Raw genomic sequence first — 18,404 nt, 5'->3', positions numbered from 1 at the left:
TACAGGCATGAGCCACCGTGCCCAGCCAAGTGTTGTCTTTTTTTTTTCAGACTTACCAAAGTATCTCTCAGTGTGACTTTTACTCTGGTTTTAAGTTTTTTTTTTTTTTTTTTTTTTTTTTTTAACAGTCCAGAGGTCTTTTATTTTATTTTATTTTTAACACCTGTTATGCCATGAATTCATAGGGAATAGGTTCCAGCAGCTCAGGCTCCTTCCCACTGGTTCTCACAAAGTGTGATTCTCTGGGTGGAGCAGGCTGGCGCTTCAGTTGGACCCAGGTACCTTTCTCTTTGGCTTCTTTCTTTTTCTGATCATTTTCCTTCACATGTTTTAGGAATCGATCTCGACTCTTAGAGAGCTTGATGTGCTCAATACGCACATTAATTCTCTTGGCAAGAATCTTGCCCTTAACTTGTTTGTTTACAACAATGCCAACAGCATGCTGGGTAACACTGTAGACCCTTCCAGTTTTGCCGTGATAACATTTGTGGGGCATTCCTTTTTGAACAGTACCCATTCCCTTGATGTCTACAATATCACCTTTCTTATAGATTCGCATATACGTGGCCAAAGGAACAACTCCATGTTTTCTAAAAGGCCTAGAGAACATGTATGGAGTGCCTCTCCTCTTTCCCTTTGTGTTCGTCATTTTGGCGAATTACTGGAAGATGGCGGTTCCGGCCGAAAGGCTGGATTTAAGTTTTTATGGCATACCTGTATTTCTCTCTGGGTAACTGGCTCAAGCAAAGCATGCTTTCATCTCCACTGAGGGCTGCTCTGATTGAGCTTTAGCATTGCCAGGTAAGGACGAGCTGATGTACTGAGAGCCTACTGGATATTATTTATTATATATGGCTTCCTTTTTAAATTCTGTGCTCTATCCTTCCATTATTAAAAATAGCTGGCAGAACAACCCACCAAAGCCTCTTTCTACCCTGGGGTGTCTGAGTGGGGTATTACTCTCTCTTACCATGATATTTTGCTTACAATGAACAAGTTAGTTGGTAGTTGTTTTTTTAATTTTTCTTTTGCTTAAGTTTTATTTATGTGCCATACTGCCTCTTTGCTGAATGATCAAAGATATTCGTATTTCTAAAACTATCCAGCACATAATTATCATTTCCTGGATGACTTTGCTTCTAGAGCCCCCAAAGGGGAAAGGCCTAAAGGGAAGTATTTGTGTTATGCCCTGGGCCCTAATGGAAAACTTTCAGAGTAAGGGAAGGGGGGAAGGAATTTTCCTTTCTAAACCCTCAAGAACCTGTGAAATAAAAATAACTCCAAATGCAGTCATGTACCTTTTGTAGTTTTATTTTATCTCATTTCATCTTTTTGACCACTCCATGAGGCATTATTCTTATTCTTAATTTTCAGTTGGGAAACTAAGAAGTTAACTACCTCATCAATCATATAATTGATTCAAAATGAAACCGGTGCACTGGCTCACACCTGTAATCCCAGCACTTTGGAGGCCAAGGCAGGTGGATCACCTGAGGTCAGGAGTTTGAGACCACCCTGGCCAAGATGGCAAAACCTAGTCTTTACTAAAAATACGAAAATTGGCTGGGTGTGGTGGCACACACCTGTAATCTCAGCTACTTGGGAGGCTGAGGCAGGAGAATCTATGGCGGAGGTTGCAGTGAGCTGAGATTGTGCCGTTGCACTCCAGCCTGGGGGACAAGAGCAAGTGACACTCCATCTCAAAAAAAAAAAAAAAAAAGGAAAAGAAAAAAGAAAGTGGTGCACAAAATCCAGAGTTTTTTACTCCTAGTCTAGTTTTCTTCGTTTTGTTTTCCTGTGTGTTGTATTATCTTCTCCTCATGACTTGTGGATTAATTTTAAATCATGATGGTAATCTCTCCTTCAGAGGCAGCCCAGACATAAGTAACCTCCCAGGATAAAGACCAGAAGACTCTTCACCTTCAGTTACAAATATTTTTTGTGTGAATGCTATATGCCAGGTGTTGTTCTAAATGCTCGGAGTCAGTGAACAAAACGAAATATTTTTTGTGTGATTGCTATGTGCCAGGTGTTATTCTAAATGCTTGGAATCAGTGAACAAAACCAGAAAAAATATTTCTGCCCTCATGGAGCTTATAGCTTAATGAGAAGAAAAACAATAAACATAATAAATATGTAAAATCTTTACTATGTTAGAAGGCAAAAGCACCAGAGAAAAAAGAAAAAGTAGAGCATGGTGGGAGAATTGAGCACTGGATTTTAATTTGAAATAGATTAAGCTGTGAGCCTTATTAAGAATATGATGGGCCAGGTGCAGTGGCTTATGCCTATAATCCTAGCACTTTGGGAGGCCAAGATGGGCAGATCATCTGAGGTCAGGAGTTCAAGACCAGCCTGGCTAACACGATGAAACCGTGTTTCTAGTAAAAATTAAAAAAATTTTAAAAAATAGCTGGGTGTGGTGGCAGGTGCCTGTAATCCCAGCTGCTCAGAAGGCTGAGGCAGGAGAATTGCTTGAACACAGGAGACAGAGGTTGCAGTGAGCTGAGATTGTGTTATTGCACTCCAGCCTGGGCAACAAGAGCAAAACTCTGTCTCGAAAAAAAAAAAAATCAAGAATGTGATGTTTGAGACCATGCATGGTGGCTCACACGTGTAATCCCAGCATTTTGGGAGGCCAAGGTGGGATGATTGCTTGAGCCCAGGAGTTTGAGACCAGCCTAGGCAATATAGTGAGACCTCATCTTTACAAAAAATAAAAAAACAAAATTAGCTGAGTGTGGTGGCTTGGCACCTGTAGTACCAACTCAGGCGTCCCCAAACTATGGCCCGCGGGCCACATGCGGCCCCCTGGGGCCATTTATCCGCCCCCCCCCCACTTCAGGAAGGGGCACCTCTTTCATTGGTGGTCAGTGAGAGGAGCACAGTATGTGGCGGCCCTCCAACGGTCTGAGGGACAGTGAACTGGCCCCCCAGGTAAAAAGTTCGGGGATGCCTGTACCAGCTATTTGGGAAGCTAAGGCAGGAGAGTCATTTGAGCCTTGGAGGCAGACGTTGCAGTGAGCCAAAATAGTGCCACTGCTCACCAGCCTGGGTGGCAGAGTGAGACCCTGACTCCAGAAAAAAAAAAATTTTTTTTTAAAGATGATGTTTGAGGCAGACTTCAAGGAATTTGCCATGTGGATTTTTAGTGAATAGCATTTCAAAAAGAGAGAAAGGCCTGTACACATGCCCTCAGGCAGGAGTGTGCCTAGTCTGTTTGAGGAACAACAAGGAGGCCAGTGTGCTTGGAGTAGAATGAGCATAGGGACAAGGAAGAGTGGAAGATGAGGTCAGAGGGGTAACAGGACACATCTTAGAGGGCCTCATAGCCCACTGTAAGAACTGATTATATGCTGAGAGAACTAGGGAGCCATCGAGGGCTTATAATCTGACTTATGTTTTTAAAGGGTGGCTTTTATTTTAAAAGGATTGCCCTGGTTGCTGTGTTGAGACTAGACCAAGTTTTGCAGGTATTGCCACATGGCCTCTGTATCTGCCAGTCACATGAGCCAAGGGCCATCTCTCACTTCTCCTTGTGTTTCTCTTGGCAGAAGATATGGCTAAGCTAAATGGTCCGGAGAAGGAGATGCTCAGAGGAACTTTTGAAAAGTTAAATTATTCAGCCTTTGGTAATAGTGTCACAGGGCATGTAAAATGAAATTCAAGGAAATATCAAACTCAACTAGTAATGAAACCAGAATTTTTATTCAGTGTTTAGCAAATTCATCTTGAATCCTGCTCTGCTCTATGCCACATACCAGTTTACTGAAGAAATGACAGTGAACAATATCCTGTCTCTTAGGAAGCATATATATTCTAGTGTGGGACACAAATAATAAAGAAATAGGTAGTTATTGTTAGTGCTTAGTATTGAAGAAAAACAGCAAGATAAGGACGTTGGGGATTCCATTTTAGTTAGGGTAGTCAAGGAAGTCTCTTTGTGGAGATAACACTTTTAAAAACCTGAATGAAATAAAGTAGCAAGCCATCCGAGCATTCTGTCCAGAGGGAATGGCAGGTAAAAGACCCTGAGGTAGACACCTGTTTGATGTGTTTGAGGAACAGAAAAGAAGCCACTGTGGCAGGAACACTGGGTGAGGGGGTCAGAAGAAGAGTTAACTCAAGGCGGTATAGGCAATGTAGAGCTTTACAGGTCATGTTAAGGACTTTAGATTTTATTCTGCAAGAAACCATCGGAAGGTTTTGAGTAGATGAGTGACAAAATCTGACTTAGGTTTTTAAAAATTACTCTGGAAGCCAGCTGTGACTCATGCTTGTAGTCCCTGGCTGTTCAGGAGGCTGAGGTGGGAGGATTGCTTGAGCCCAGAATTTCAAAGTCAGCCTGGGCAACATAGCGAGATCCTGTCTCTAAAAAGAGAATTACTCTGGCTTTTGAGAAAACACTTTGGAGCTTGACTGATGATAGGGATAACAGCAGGCTCTTTCAGTATTTCTGACTAGCAGGTGGCAGCTTGGATTAGATGGACAAGTGTTAGCGGTGATAAGTGGTAGGTTGTGACCAGTGGAATTTACTAGATGGATTGGATGCATAGTGTGAGAAAAAGACGGAAATCATTACCAGTCAACTCAGTGAAACTGTAGGAGGATGATTTGGTAAGTATCCAGATATTTTTAGTAATCAAAATTTTTAGAGTTTTTTGTTTCCTTTTTTAGTAGGAATTCGTAGTTTTACCTAACCTTGAGATGTTGCCTGCTGCGTATTTAGGAAGGAATAGCTCATCAGAAGAGTGGGTCATTTAGAGAGCTCCATTTTTTTCTGAGAAATATGAATGCAGTGAATACTGAAGGAACCTGGAAAAGGGATTGAGCCCTCTGCTGCCTTTTTGCCATGTCTTTTACATGTTTGCTTTCTCATAAAAGCAGACCTGCTTACCCATGCGCATGACACAGAAGGCCTGTGTAATTGTAAGCATCATAATTCAGGTGGTCAAACCATTAAGTACATAGGCTTTAAACTCTTTTTCCAGCCAAAGAATGATTTAACCTGAGACTTTGTGCTTTACAGGACTAGAACTACAGTTGTTCTCCCTGAAAACAAAAAACAAAAAACAAAAATGGATGTGCACTGTCCAGAATTTTCTAAGACCAATTTGTACAAGGATAATGAGTGGCCAATTTATTGTGGCATGTACACCTGGTTTGGGAAGGTAGTCTGCACAGGAATCCCTTTTCCTGGTAGATTGCTTAGTGATTGTAGAGCCACAGCAAAGACAACTGAATGTTTTTAAGAGATTCTTGTCAAGCTGTGCCAGCTATAAAGTAGGAAACCTTTCTGGTCTTGAGCAATGTGATTGCTGACTAGACCTTAATAGTCAGGTTATTGGAGCTTCCTGGACAGTGGTGGAGATAAGTTAACCAAGTTTCTCTTCAAACCTTTTTTTTAAATTTACTGTCAGGCTTTCACCTACAGCATAGCCATTCCAGTGCTCCAGTAAACTGCCTCTACTAAGCATTGGTTATTTTCTTATGTTCATAAGAAGTGTCCTTTCCTTGATTCTGCTGTATCTTTCTTCCCAAGGAATATTTCCTAAGATGGGTTTTAGCCTCTTTGCTCCCAGTCACCAAGACTGTGCTTTGGCCTCTGGAAGATTAGGGTTATAAAACACTAACAACCTGAAATACTGAGATGAAGTCCCATCATCTCAATAAAAACTGCCATTGTCACCAAGAGTATCTCTTGATTCTTTGTGGTTATTACCCTCCATAGCGCTAAGCTCTAAAAGCTAATGGATTCTACTTTGTATATCCTTAACTTCTCAAAATGGTCTGTTTGCTTAAATTCATTTTTTTGGAGACATGGTTTCACTCTGGCATCACCCAGACTAGAGGGCAGTGGCGTAATCTCGGCTCACTGCAGACTCGATTTCCTGGGCTCAAGCAATCCTCCCACCTCAGCCTCCCGAGTAGCTGAGACTACAGGCCCACACCAACATGCCCAGCTAATTCTGTTTGTTTTGTTTTGTTTTGTTTTTTTGTAGAGACAAGGTCTCCCTATGTTGCCCAAGATGGTCTTGAACTCCTGGGCTCAAGGGATCTTCCTGCACTGGCCTCCCAAAGTGTTGGGATTATAGGCGTGAACCACTGTACCCTGCCCTTAAATTCTTTCTAACCCTGTATTTACAGTATTTATTTGTAATATTTATTTTTTAAAATTCCAATTTTAAAATAATACTTGTTTAGTTTAAAAATTCAAACACTATAAATATGCTTAAAATAAGCAAAAAAATTCCGTAATTGAGGTTAGACTATATTGTTCTGCAACTTAATTTTTTTCACTTAAGAAAAAAATTCCACTGGGTCAGGTGCAGTGGCTCACACTTGTAATCCTAGCACTTTGGGAAGCCAAGGCAGGGAGATCACCTGAAGTCAGGGGTTTGAGACCAGCCTGGCCAACATGGCAAAATCCTGTCTCTACCAAAAATATACAAAAATTAGCCAGGTGTGATGACAGGTGCCTATAATCCCAGCTACTCGGGAGGCTGAGGCAGGAGAATCACTTGAGCCCAGAAGGCAGAAGTTGCAGTGAGCTGAGATCACACCACTGCACTCCAGCCTGGGTGACAAAGTGAGACTCAGTCTGAAAAAAAAAAAAGAAAGAAAAGTGAATGGTTTTTATGTTAACACATATATGTCTACTTCTTTTTTGGAGCTTCTCACTGTAGTACTTTTTTTTTTTTAACTAAAATAACTAGCTTAACTTTTTAAAAAAAGATTTGTATAATATTCTTCTGTATGGAACTATCCTGATTTACTTAACCATTCCCTAGTTTATTTACATTTAATTTTTTTACATTTTATTTTATTTACAAATAAGGCTGGATTGAACATTCTTGGGCACTTATATTTCTGAACTTGAGCAAGTGTTTTTATAGGATGGTGCCCTAAAAAAGTGAAACTGATCGGTTAAAGATTAGGTACATATAAAATTTTGCTAGCTGCTGCCAAATTGCCTCTAGAAAGGTTAAACGAATTGACATTTGAGAAATTGCATGTGTTTCCCATCTACCTAATAAAGAAATTGTCCACACCATTAATATAGTTCTGAATGCACTGAAATATAATGGTGTATGTCTTTCCTACTAGATTGGTACTTCTTTGGGGATAGGAACCATGAATTTCTAAACTTTAGTTGAGCATCCCATTGTTTGCTTAAATAGACCCTGGGGATACAAAAATGAAGGTACCGTCTCTGTCCATTAATGGCTCACAGCCTAGTAAAGGAATCCACAGTCTTATCTATATTCATGCTCTTTACTACAGTGCCTAGAATATGGTATGTACCCTGTAAATCATTATTGTATAACTAAAAGTGTTTCTCTTTATTTGTCTGAAAGCTATTTGGCAGAACTTCTTAATTTTATCAAATGAGCCAATGGGTGGTTTTGGAATATCAACTCATTTTCTATTTTAGGCATTGCCTATTGGAAGAAGGAAGGTGTTGTCTTAAGTCTACACCCCGTGGCTGTTATTTGATTGCTGCTGTTAATAAACATAACATTTTCTCATTTTCTCTGAATATTCAATATACAGAAATGGAAGGAGGGTGAGCCATTGGGAGCTTTACTCTACCATTAAGCATTTCTTTAAAGGCTACCTCACATTTGCACTTAGGTCACAAATCTTCTGTAACTAGGGTGAACCACTATCCTTGAGAAGGTGGAACCTGGGACCTTGGGACATGAGGGCAGAACCCTGGACCCCAGCATGCTAAGGACATTTGGCCTCTTACTAATCCCACTCAGCTGTGTTCCTCCTTTTCTTCTGTGTTTCTTCAGCACTTATATATTCAGATTGCACTGTATTAATTTGCACTTGTTTGCATGTTGCTTTGTAAGTATTTTAAGGGCGGTTTTTTTTTTTCCCCTCTCACATATGTATTGTTTGTGTCCCCAGCTAAAGTACAAACTTTTTGAAGGCAGAAACCATGTCTTTGGTTTCTTTTGTATTTTCTATAGCACCTTTTACTGTGAGAGTGGGCACACAGTATATGTTGTGGAATGACATCCTGAGTGATCCCTCCCTGGCTGGGCCTCAGATTAAATTCCTTGAAATGGAACAGTCCTAACCAACCCAGGACAGGTATTCTCCATCTGGCATGTTGGTTGCTCCTTTCAGCCTGCTATTTGAAATGGCTCAGCATCTTACTGTCCCCACAGTGGGGCTTGCCACGGCTGAGGATGTACTTGCTGTATGTGTTCCAGGCAAGTCTGCGGACACCAGAACTGACCTGGGAGCGAGTGAGATCTCAAGTTGACCATGTGATATGGCCTGATGGCAAGAGGATAGTACTGCTGGCAGAGGTAAGGCTGAAACTGGCAAAAAATGCTCCCCCACAACAGGAGGGACTGCAGTACCCAGGTCCCCTCCTCCGCATGTTCTCTCATACTTTCAGCTCCTCTGTTAAGCACAAGTTTGACTACTTTCCCAATGGATTTTACTTCTAATTGTGAAAGATCTTTTCATTCAGCAATTAAGAAACTATTTTGGTTCCCCACTTTTCACCAATTATCTCGTCTCTCCATGTCAATCCACAGGTTGAGTCAGATAATGATTATTACTGTAGAAGGAATTCACAGATAGAACCAGTGCCACTTTGAGTGATGCTTATGAAGAGATAATGTCATTTGTGGGATGGTTTAATCAGTAAGCACAAAGTAGATATTGCCAGCTGTAACCAGGACTATCTTAGGCAAGCTCTGGGAAAGTATAATTTTACTGACAGATTCCCTGTTTTTGAATGTCCATTCCCTTGAATTGAGCCAGATATGTAGTAGGTACCCACCAAGATATCAATTGCTCAATTGATATTTCCCCATTCTGGCTCCTAGCTCACATTGACACTATTGACTTTCATTTCACTTGGCTTTCATGTCAATGTTTGACCACTTTTCCTTTCTTAAAAGCTCCTCTTCCCTAGTCCTGGATTCCTGACAGCTATGATGATGCCTTCTATTCTTACCTTGAAGCTTTCTCTTCTTCAGAGAAAGATACCAAAATAACAAGGAGGATAATAATACTTTTCTCAATTTTGATTTTCAGTCAGTTTTTTCTTCTTTTTTTATATTAAAGAACCTGGGCCGGGCGCGGTGGCTCAAGCTTGTAATCCCAGCACTTTGGGAGGCCGAGGCCGGTGGATCACGAGGTCGAGAGATCGAGACCATCCTGGTCAATGTGGTGAAACCCCGTCTCTACTAAAAATACAAAAAATTAGCTGGGCATGGCGGCACGTGCCTGTAATCCCAGCTACTCAGGAGGCTGAGACAGGAGAATTGCCTGAACCCAGGAGGCGGAGGTTGCGGTGAGCCGAGATCGCGCCATTGCACTCCAGCCTGGGTAACAAGAGTGAAACTCCGTCTCAAAAAAAAAAAAAAAAAAAAGAACCTGAATATGAAAATGTAAAAGATAAACTGTCTTTATCTAGGGGCCCAGAAGTTAGGGTTTTTTAGTATCCTTACTGTTCTCTTCACCTTTTCCTCACTTTATCTCATCTTCTCCGATACTTTAGGGCAGGCGTCCCCAAACTATGGCCCGCAGGCTACATGTGGCCCCCTGAGGCCATTTATCCGGCCCCCCGCCCCACTTCAGGAAGGGGCACCTCTTTCACTGGTGGTCAGTGAGAGGAGCACAGTATGTGGTGGCCCTCCAACGGTCTGAGGGACAGTGAACTGGCCCCCTGTGTAAAAAGTTTGGGGACGCCTGCTTTAGAGCATTTGTAAAGGGACTGAACTATTTCTTCACGAGGAAGGAGTATATATGAGGAGGAGATGGGCAGATTGCCAAATATGCATTAGTAGCTTTAATATCAGTCTGCTGCCTGGTGACTTACTTCTAGCTGCCCTAGGAGGTCCCATCTGGTAATTATGGTGACAAAAGCAAGTACCATGGGTGTTTTTGGCTATATATGGTTGAGCAAAAAGGTGGTCAGGCTTCTTAAGAAACAAAATAGGGGCCGGGCGCAGTGGCTCAAGCCTGTAATCCCAGCACTTTGGGAGGCCGAGGCGGGTGGATCACGAGGTCAAGAGATCGAGACCATCCTAGTCAATATGGTGAACCCCCGTCTCTACTAAAAATACAAAAATGTAGCTGGGCATGGTGGCACATGTCTGTAATCCAAGCTACTCAGGAGGCTGAGGCAGGAGAATTGCCTGAACCCAGGAGGCGGAGGTTGCGGTGAGCCGAGATCACGCCATTGCACTCCAGCCTGGGTAACAAGAGCGAAACCCCGTCTCAAAAAAAAAAAAAAAAGAAAAGAAAAGAAACAAAATAGGAAAGGCTGGCATTGGGGGCAGTTTCTAGTTCTTCTGCTGTCTGAATCACAGCTCAAAATACAAGGCTGACAAGGCTGTCTTTGAATTCAGAAGAAACTAACTGAAGGAGAAGCACAAAAATCATCACAGCTATGGTGAAACGCCATCTCTACTAAAAAAAAGAAAATAACAAAAGTTAGCCAGGCATGGTGACACATGCCTGTGGTCCCAGCTACTTGGGAGGCTGAAGCAGGAGAATTGCTTGAACCAAAGAGGCAGAGGTTATAGTGAATCAAGATCATGCCACTGAATTCCATCCTGGGCAACGGAAGGAGACTCTATCCCCCCAAAAAAAATTATCACAGCTTTCTAAATCCAAAGATATCTCCCCTCACAACCTGGAGAGATTGTCCCCGGATTTGACTGATAATTGTTTATTTCAGAATAGTCTTCCAAAGGAATGCTGATCCTCAAAAGGGGAGGATATTTTTCTATAGAGAGTGGAAAGTTCAAGAGAAATACACTGATATTTGGCATAAGCCTAAGTGTCATATGACCATCTGTATTCCTTTTAAATAATTCCAGAAATCTTTTAGCTATTAGTTTCATCAAATTTTCCGGAATTTTAGTAGTTTCATTTAAATGTCAGTTGGTTAGTTCTTATATCTTGAACAGCTGCTTTTTTTCCAGCAATGTTAGTCAGGAAGTGTTTGGAAAATGGCAGTCATGCTTCTCTTCACTCACTTCTCAAAGGCCAGCGACTTTGTCCTAATCCATTTGTGTCTTCGCCTTTGATCACTAGGGCCGCCTGCTGAACCTAAGCTGCTCCACAGTGCCTACATTTGTGCTCTCAATCACTGCTACTACTCAGGTAAGGCTTCCAGAGTGGGACAGCAGTAGTCTGGAGAGGGTCCTCAGACCAACCAGGTTTCACTTTCTTGGGTAAATTGCCATGAATGGCATGTCAGCATCCATCTCTCTGCTTTTCTAGGCGCTTGCCTTGATAGAGCTTTACAATGCTCCTGAGGGTCGCTATAAGCAGGATGTCTACCTGTTGCCCAAGAAAATGGGTAAGTATTTGCTCTTCCATCTCCATCCTTACCAAAGTAGTTCAGAGTCTGAGGCTCAAAGAAGTTTGGGGACATTTAACTTTCTCAAGAATAGGGGGATAAAAAGGTATGTTCATCTTGTAAAGTAGGAGTTAGGATTCCTAGGTTCCAGTCCCAGTTGATTTAATCCCATTTTCTTTTTATTTGTTTTATTTTTATTTATTTATTTATTTATTTATTTTTGAGATGGAGTCTCGCTCTGTCACCAGGCTGGAGTGCAGTGGCCATGATCTCAGTTCACTGCAACCTCCGCCTCCTGGGTTCAAGCAATTGCCCTGCCTCAGCCTCCCGAGTATCTGGAACTACAGGCATGTGCCACCATACCTGGCTGATTTTTTTTTTTTTTTTGTATTTTAGTGGGACAGGGTTTCACCATGTTGGCCAGGGTGGTCTCGATCTCCTGACCTGGTGATCCACCTGCCTTGTCCTCCCAGAATGCTGGGATTATAGGCCTCAGCCACCATGCCCAGCCTTTATCTCATTTTCTGCATGTGTTGCCCTAGCGAAGCTGTGACGTTTTGCTGTGATTTATTTTATCTGCTGTGAATTTTAAGGATTTATTTCTCTTAAAGTATCTTTATTTGGGAATCTCAAAGGAGGAAAAAAAATACTCCCTTAAAAAAGAAGAATCATCTCCTACCTTGTGACATCTGACTTATTCCAATGCTAGGCTGCCATACAGCCCCTACGAAACTTTTCTCAGACCACACCAGACTTGCCTACCACACCTTCCAACACCAGTCCCAATGCTTCAGCCAAAAGAGAGATGTGGAATAGGAGCTATTTAGTTACATGGGTGTTTTGTATAAGAGAAACATTAACCTGTCTTAAATTTTTAAAGAGCCTGCCTCAAGCACTTGAACTGATACAGTGTGTTTATAAACTCCTCAGGCAAAGACCAAGTGAAAAATCAGCATCTGGTTTTGTTTTGCTTTAGCACTAGGTATATAACAACTGTTAAAAGTTGATAGATTTTCCCTTTAGTAGACACTTTAGAAGGATATAAAAGCAGCAGCACAGTCTATATTCTGACAGAATGTGTAATGAAGTTGGGAGACCAAATACATAGGAAATGACATAAGATTATGAATAAGTACTATGTGGTCAGATAATAGAATGTGAACAGAAACCCGTAAGAATTAAGACTACTCAATGCAAAGCAAACAGTTCATTTATCCCATTTATCTTGTTAGAGTATCCTTCTTAGTTTTTCCATTCAAGTTTCCTCAGGCATTCGTTTTTCTAAATGACCCAAAGTATGGAGTCAAAGGCAAAACTAAAGTTGGAGCTTCCCATTATTTAGTTCCCACATTATCCTATTCCTTCCTTTAGATCCTGACGCCTGTTGTTTCTTTCATTTTTCCCGTACTTTTCTGGATAGCACGGTTCAAAGCTGAAAGAGTTAGTAAGGATGAATTGTTGAGGCTTTGGAAAGTACTGGGCTTAAAGCTGAAGGCAGCTATTCCTTAGAATTGAGGACCAGTGAGTAAAGGTTGAACATTTTTTATTCAGCTCCAAGAATTAGAAGGTGTCTTTGAACTTTTTAAGGCCCAGCTTGGGGAGAACAGTCATCAGATAAAAGGCATGAATGCTTATACCAGGGCTTCTGTGGTCTGTTCCAGATGAATATGTGGCCAGTCTACACCTGCCTACCTTTGATGCCCACTTGACAGAGCTGACCGATGAGCAGGCCAAGTATCTGGGACTCAACAAGAATGGGCCCTTCAAGCCTAATTACTACAGGTGCCTTGGGCTCCCCAGAAATCAGGGACACCTGGGCAGTGACGAGCTTTCTGAACTGGAATTGATCTTTGCATCCCCAACCACATATGCTTACATGAACTCAGAAAAATGAACCCACTTCCCCTCACTGCCACCCCTGAAAGACGCTTCAAGGCCTTAAATAGTATTCCCCTTCCCGAATTTGCCTTTTGGAGATAGAGAGGTGGAGCTTGGGTAAGTGGCTATTTGCCTCATTAAATAAAGTTCCCCTTCCTTAATTCCTTTCCCCATTTCATCTTCTTGCTATGATTTTTATCTCTTTACGGAGAAATATTGGCCTTTTTCAATGACGTGAAAAGGAGACACAGTTGTCTCCTGTCACCATATACTCCAGAAAAGTCTCTGCCTCCCTGTTACACCTTTAGGCAAGCTCTTCATGTCCCAGCATCCCCATTAGCTGATAACATCACAGTCTCATCTTTCTTTTTCCCTCCAGGTATTAAGTTCCTGTAACTCAAACCAGAAGTTTTAAGAAATAGAACTTCAAGCCTTTTCTCCACTACTATACAAGAAAGAATTCAGCAAGCTGCTTCCCCAATCAGAGCTGCCTGCCGTGCTCACCCTGTGTGTTAGGTTATTTATTTATTAAAATCAAGAATCCTGTGCCTGTAGCATTGGCCCAGAGTGTGGTTACTGCCCTGAGGGCCGTGAGAGAGCCACAGAGGATGGACTGAGGAAGGAAAGACATGGGGTAACTGCTCCCAGTGCATCATTCACATCATTCCCCATTGACTGAATCCTCAGCAGTGACCATTTTTCCTCTTGTCCAGGCTCACGAGTTAGTCCAGGGATTCCATACTTCCCATTCCCTGGAATTTTCTGGAATAAATTTTCAGCACCTGCCCTTCTCAGCTTTGGCCCTTCCCCAGGTGAGGCCGTTTGAAAGTAACATGGCCAATGTTTCACACAAGATTGGGTTCGCAATCTTGACCATCACTATCACTGCCTTCTTTATATAAAGGCTAATAAGGAAGGAATGTTATTTATGGTTTTGCTAAGCTATGTCAGGAACTCAGCTGTGCTGTGCCTACCAGGGGTCTCCTTTGTTACCTTGGACTCCTTTCTTCTCCTTGAATATTTATGTCCATTTTAACACTTTCTCGTTGCAAGAGGGATGTGCCTCCGTTATTTCCTCCACAGTTTTGGTATTTGTCAGACATTTGTTCTGCTGTCTTTCTAATCCAGCCAACCTCTGCTCAGGAAGTGGGGCCAGCTCCACTAGGACCCATAGTTTTACTTCCTTGTCATTTAATTGGATAGTTTCCAAGGAAACCCCTCAAGATTGCCACTATCGCAGAAAAGGAGAGCTTGTTGTGAAACACTGCTTCCTGAAACTTCCTGCTATTGCCTAACCCTACGTCTGAAACTGAGTAGGGAAAGGCATACTTTTCCAGGGATTTGGGGGGTATAAGGCTTTGGAAATGGGACAGGTCTTTTAGACTCACAGCTTGATACCCCAACAAAACAGAGTGTATTTATTTGTTTCCCAGGAAGGCCATTGCAGCTTGACTGTCTGAGGGATACAGAGATGAAATTGTAAACTGTCTCCAGATTATCAAAGCTAATTTGAAGAGTTTGAACCTCATCAGACGTTCATTCCTTTGGCCATTGCTATGGATGAAACCAAGATCTGCAATCTGATCTGTGGTCTTCTCTGCTGGCATGTATTTTATGATTTAACTTCTTCCATTTGAGGATTCTCTATTTCAGAGGAAGTTTCTTGAGTAACTCCAGTGCTACAAAAAGAATTAGTAATGTGGTATGGGCAGCGTGATATTTTATGTCCCACCCAAAAATTGGATTCCTTTTGGAAACTGATCTGCTGGTCTCAAGGGTTTCTTTGGGACCAGATTGGTTCTAAGAGTTAAAGTCTGGAGTGGCCCTAGAAACTTGAATTAAATAAGCCTCTTCCCCTTGCCGATCCTATTCAACACTCTCAGGTTGGTTTGTTACCCACTTTTTTCCTACACTGGTTTGCCTCAGTCTCAAGACCAAGGTGACTCAAGGAAACGCCAGACCACCCATGATCACTGTAACCTTCCCATCCTGATTCTCTCTTCTACCTCCACCCTCTCCAGCTTCTCCTGGTCTTCACATACACTCTCAGAGCTAGTCTGAAAGTGACCTTACTTTTGGAAGTAGGGAAGTGGAACTTTGGTAAATGACTCTTTGTCTCATTAAATAGTATACAGGCTCAGCCCATAGACTACAGTTCTTCAGAGGCCATATGTCTTAGCAAGTACTGGTTATATTGTTTTTTATAAGGAAGATCATAAATGCTAAAAATTCATGCTAAGCCGTTCAGTTCTTCCTTTTGCCTACCTAGGCCTAACTTTTGTATTAATTGGGTCCGTTTAGCAAGAGATTCAGATTGTTGTACCTTATCTTATACCCAGAGTAAATTCCATTTGGCAGATACATGGTCTCTAGCCTATTGTATTCTTAGCCGCAAAATCATAACCTGCTGTTTCTCAGCAAAACCTTGCTCTCTGGAGCTTACTATGTGCTGGTACGTAAAGAATACACTCTGCCTTGCTGTAGTGAAGAGACCCACTCCAAATAAAAAAGGAGCCACGCTGGACTTCTGAGTTAGGTTGCCAGTGTTGCTGCCCATGATGAGATATTTGCCTCTGAGTTTCAGATGACCTCTCTTCTTTGTAGGGACCCGTGCCATCAACCATTAAGAAGAAAGAGCCACAGGCCTCCCAAGTATTTGGGCTCTATCTTAGTGTTGGAATCTGGTCATTATTCCCTCTGCCCTTGCAATCAGGGCAATGTGTCATCTTTCCTCAAGCCTCTTGCCTTAGATGCATCCCAGCTATCTGGAAGCATGGGAAAGAAGGCTAATAATCTCTTTGTACGTGGCTCCAGTCTGTGAGGTTACATACCATTTTCTCTACAGTGAATTTGTGCTAGCTTTTTGCCTTCTTTCTTTCCTTTTCCCCATTAGAGACAGGGTTTCACTACGTTGCTCAGGCTGGTCTCAAACTCCTGGGCTCAAGCAATCCTCTCGCTTCAGCTTCCTGAGTAGCTAGAACCACCGGTGTGTGCTACCATGCCTGGCCCTTTTTTGCCTTTTTCATGGAGATACTCAGTTTTATTTTCTTTTCCTTTTTTAAATTTCATTTAAACAACAACAAAAAATGTATCTAATCTACCTTCTCTCTGCTCTCTCCCCTCCCCATCCTACTTGCCCATATGAGCGCGGCTCCCCGTGGCCACATACTCCTGCAAAGCTTTTTTGCTGCTTGGCTTTTCTCTGAACAGATCTGATATTGCTGCTCCTGTGGTTTTCTCAAAATTAACTTTGTGATGGTTTTTTAAAAAGGAATCAAATGCATCATTGCATTGAGCTTTTTCAATAAAGGAAAATTACAGAAGGAAAATAGGCAACACCAGCAAATTATATGTGGACAAGTTCTAAACTATATAGATACATATATATACACATAATCATCTAGTTCTGTCATCTTACTGAAAGGAATAAAACTGCTAAGGATCACCATTTCTGAGAAGTTCTTGGAAATCTTTATGTCTAAGTGATTGTATTAGATCAGCAATAATGACTGTGTAATCTCGAAAAACAAATAAAATATTCTTAACATGGACTTTTAAGGGTATTTCTTGTTTCTGTGAACTTAGGAAATCAGAGATGAGAGAGATCTCTGGGTAACAAACTAGAGATCCTGCTGTAGGGCAAGGATGTGAAAAGTTACCAAAAGGCATGTTTGAATGACCTAATGCTTGTTAATAAATATCCTGTTCCCCTCCCCGCCGGCACACACGTGCATCTGCCTTCTCAGGTTAAAGAACTTACCTTCTCAGAACCACCACTCTGGGGAGCTGAGGACTGTAGGCTTCAGACAGGAAACTAAACCATAGTTCTGGGTCCCTGACTCCCTTCGTGTGCTGCCCTTAGTAGAAAAGCGCAGGAAATCAGTATCCCCCAATTTGGGACCAAAGGACTCTGACAACTAGGACCTGATTATATCCAGACTGCCTATTCTTTCTCAACTGCCAGTAGGGTAACCATCTTTGGGTAGCTTTCTGATAGCCAACTTCTTTTTCTTTTTCTTTTCTTTTTTTTTTTGAGACGGAGTTTCGCTCTTGTTACCCAGGCTGGAGTGCAATGGCGTGATCTTGGCTCACCGCAACCTCCGCCTCCTGGGTTCAGGCAATTCTCCTGCCTCAGCCTCCTGAGTAGCTGGGATTACAGGCACGTGCCACTATGCCCAGCTAATTTTTTGTATTTTTAGTAGAGACGGGGTTTCACCATGTTGACCAGGATGGTCTCGATCTCTTGACCTCGTGATCCACCTGCCTTGGCCTCCCGAAGTGCTGGGATTACAGGCTTGAGCCGCCGCGCCCGGCTGATAGCCAACTTCTTTAGGTGACAACCTAAACTAGTTCTGCATCCTACATGCAAGATGTTTTCTTACCATAGCAGAACCTTCTGCCACTTTGGCTTCTGATTGTTTAGATTAAGGGAGGGCCACAGGGTTAGAATAGTCTGGGCAGTTGGTAATCCTCAAAATAAGTGCCATTCCAGTTAAGAGGAGAACATAGCAGCTAGCGATGAAGCTGGTGAGTCAGCTGAAAGGATTTTGCTCCCCTGCAGCAGGGCTTGACTCTTCATTTGTGATGGTATCTTGGGCACCTGGGTCTTCATTTCAGAATCATAGAGTAAGCCCAAGCTGTCCACTGCAGCACAAGTTTCTCCACCTCACAGTATTGTGGAAAAGAGCTTGAACTTTGAAGCAGGCTAACTTGGGTTTGAATCGCAGCTCTGCCATTTACAAGTTATGTAACAGCCAGATTGCATAACCACCCACAGCCTCGATTTTCTTGCCTGTGAAATGGATGCTGCTTATCTCCTAGGGTAAGGATTTAATGAACTGATGTATAACAAGTGCTGCTTATTTACAGAGCCTGGCATGCACCGCTGACTGCATACACGTCATTTCTTGGTATCAACCTAGAGCCCTACAACCTCTGTTGCATCATTACACCCACACGTGCCCTTTATGGAGAGAGGAGGGTGTTCTATCCTTTTTTTTTTTTTTTTACTAAATTATCCTAACTGCAGGTACTTCAGGACTTCCTACATCTTAGGAAGCTTTCTCAGTGCCAGGTGCTATCCATTTAGTCAAGTATCTGAACTCTGTGGATTAAAGTGGAGTGCTTATATGGGGAAAAGGGTGTATGTGATCCTTGTAAACAAAACTATTTATTACCGCCAACC

At 42.2% G+C, this 18,404-nt stretch overlaps 2 protein-coding genes across 13 annotated transcripts in view; one reads left to right on the top strand and one right to left on the bottom strand.

Annotated features, from left to right (window-relative positions):
• Window positions 1–16,770, top strand: part of AHCYL2 (adenosylhomocysteinase like 2) — a 210,032-nt gene extending 193,262 nt beyond the window's left edge. For 6 of the 12 annotated variants that reach the window (XM_074379078.1, XM_074379077.1, XM_074379081.1 and 3 more), the window contains exons 13-17: window positions 8,226–8,324; window positions 11,074–11,142; window positions 11,263–11,341; window positions 13,003–13,123; window positions 14,653–16,770. In XM_074379078.1, coding sequence (XP_074235179.1) covers window positions 8,226–8,324; window positions 11,074–11,142; window positions 11,263–11,341; window positions 13,003–13,123; window positions 14,653–14,671 — 387 coding nt within the window. In that variant the 3' untranslated portion in view covers window positions 14,672–16,770. Of the gene's footprint in view, window positions 1–8,225; window positions 8,325–11,073; window positions 11,143–11,262; window positions 11,342–13,002; window positions 13,124–13,598 lie in introns of all 12 variants that reach the window. The other 6 variants (XM_039472814.2, XM_039472815.2, XM_074379083.1 and 3 more) reach the window with 1 other exon arrangement.
• Window positions 152–681, bottom strand: LOC120365317 (large ribosomal subunit protein eL21-like). The gene has a single exon (XM_039472820.2). It carries the CDS (start codon window positions 647–649, stop codon window positions 167–169), a length of 483 nt encoding a protein of 160 aa, XP_039328754.1. The 5' UTR covers window positions 650–681; the 3' UTR covers window positions 152–166.
• Window positions 16,771–18,404: the final 1,634 nt, after the last annotated feature.

This window comes from Saimiri boliviensis, chromosome 10 (genome assembly GCF_048565385.1).
Source record: "Saimiri boliviensis isolate mSaiBol1 chromosome 10, mSaiBol1.pri, whole genome shotgun sequence".
Classification (NCBI taxonomy): Eukaryota; Metazoa; Chordata; class Mammalia; order Primates; family Cebidae; genus Saimiri; species Saimiri boliviensis.
Note: the sequence above shows the minus strand (reverse complement) of the source record. Positions and strands in the feature narration are given on the sequence as shown.

What these genes read in the sequence shown, in the direction of transcription:
- LOC120365317 (XM_039472820.2), bottom strand. Translation starts at nt 649, where the DNA reads ATGACGAACACAAAGGGAAAGAGGAGAGGCACTCCATACATGTTCTCT.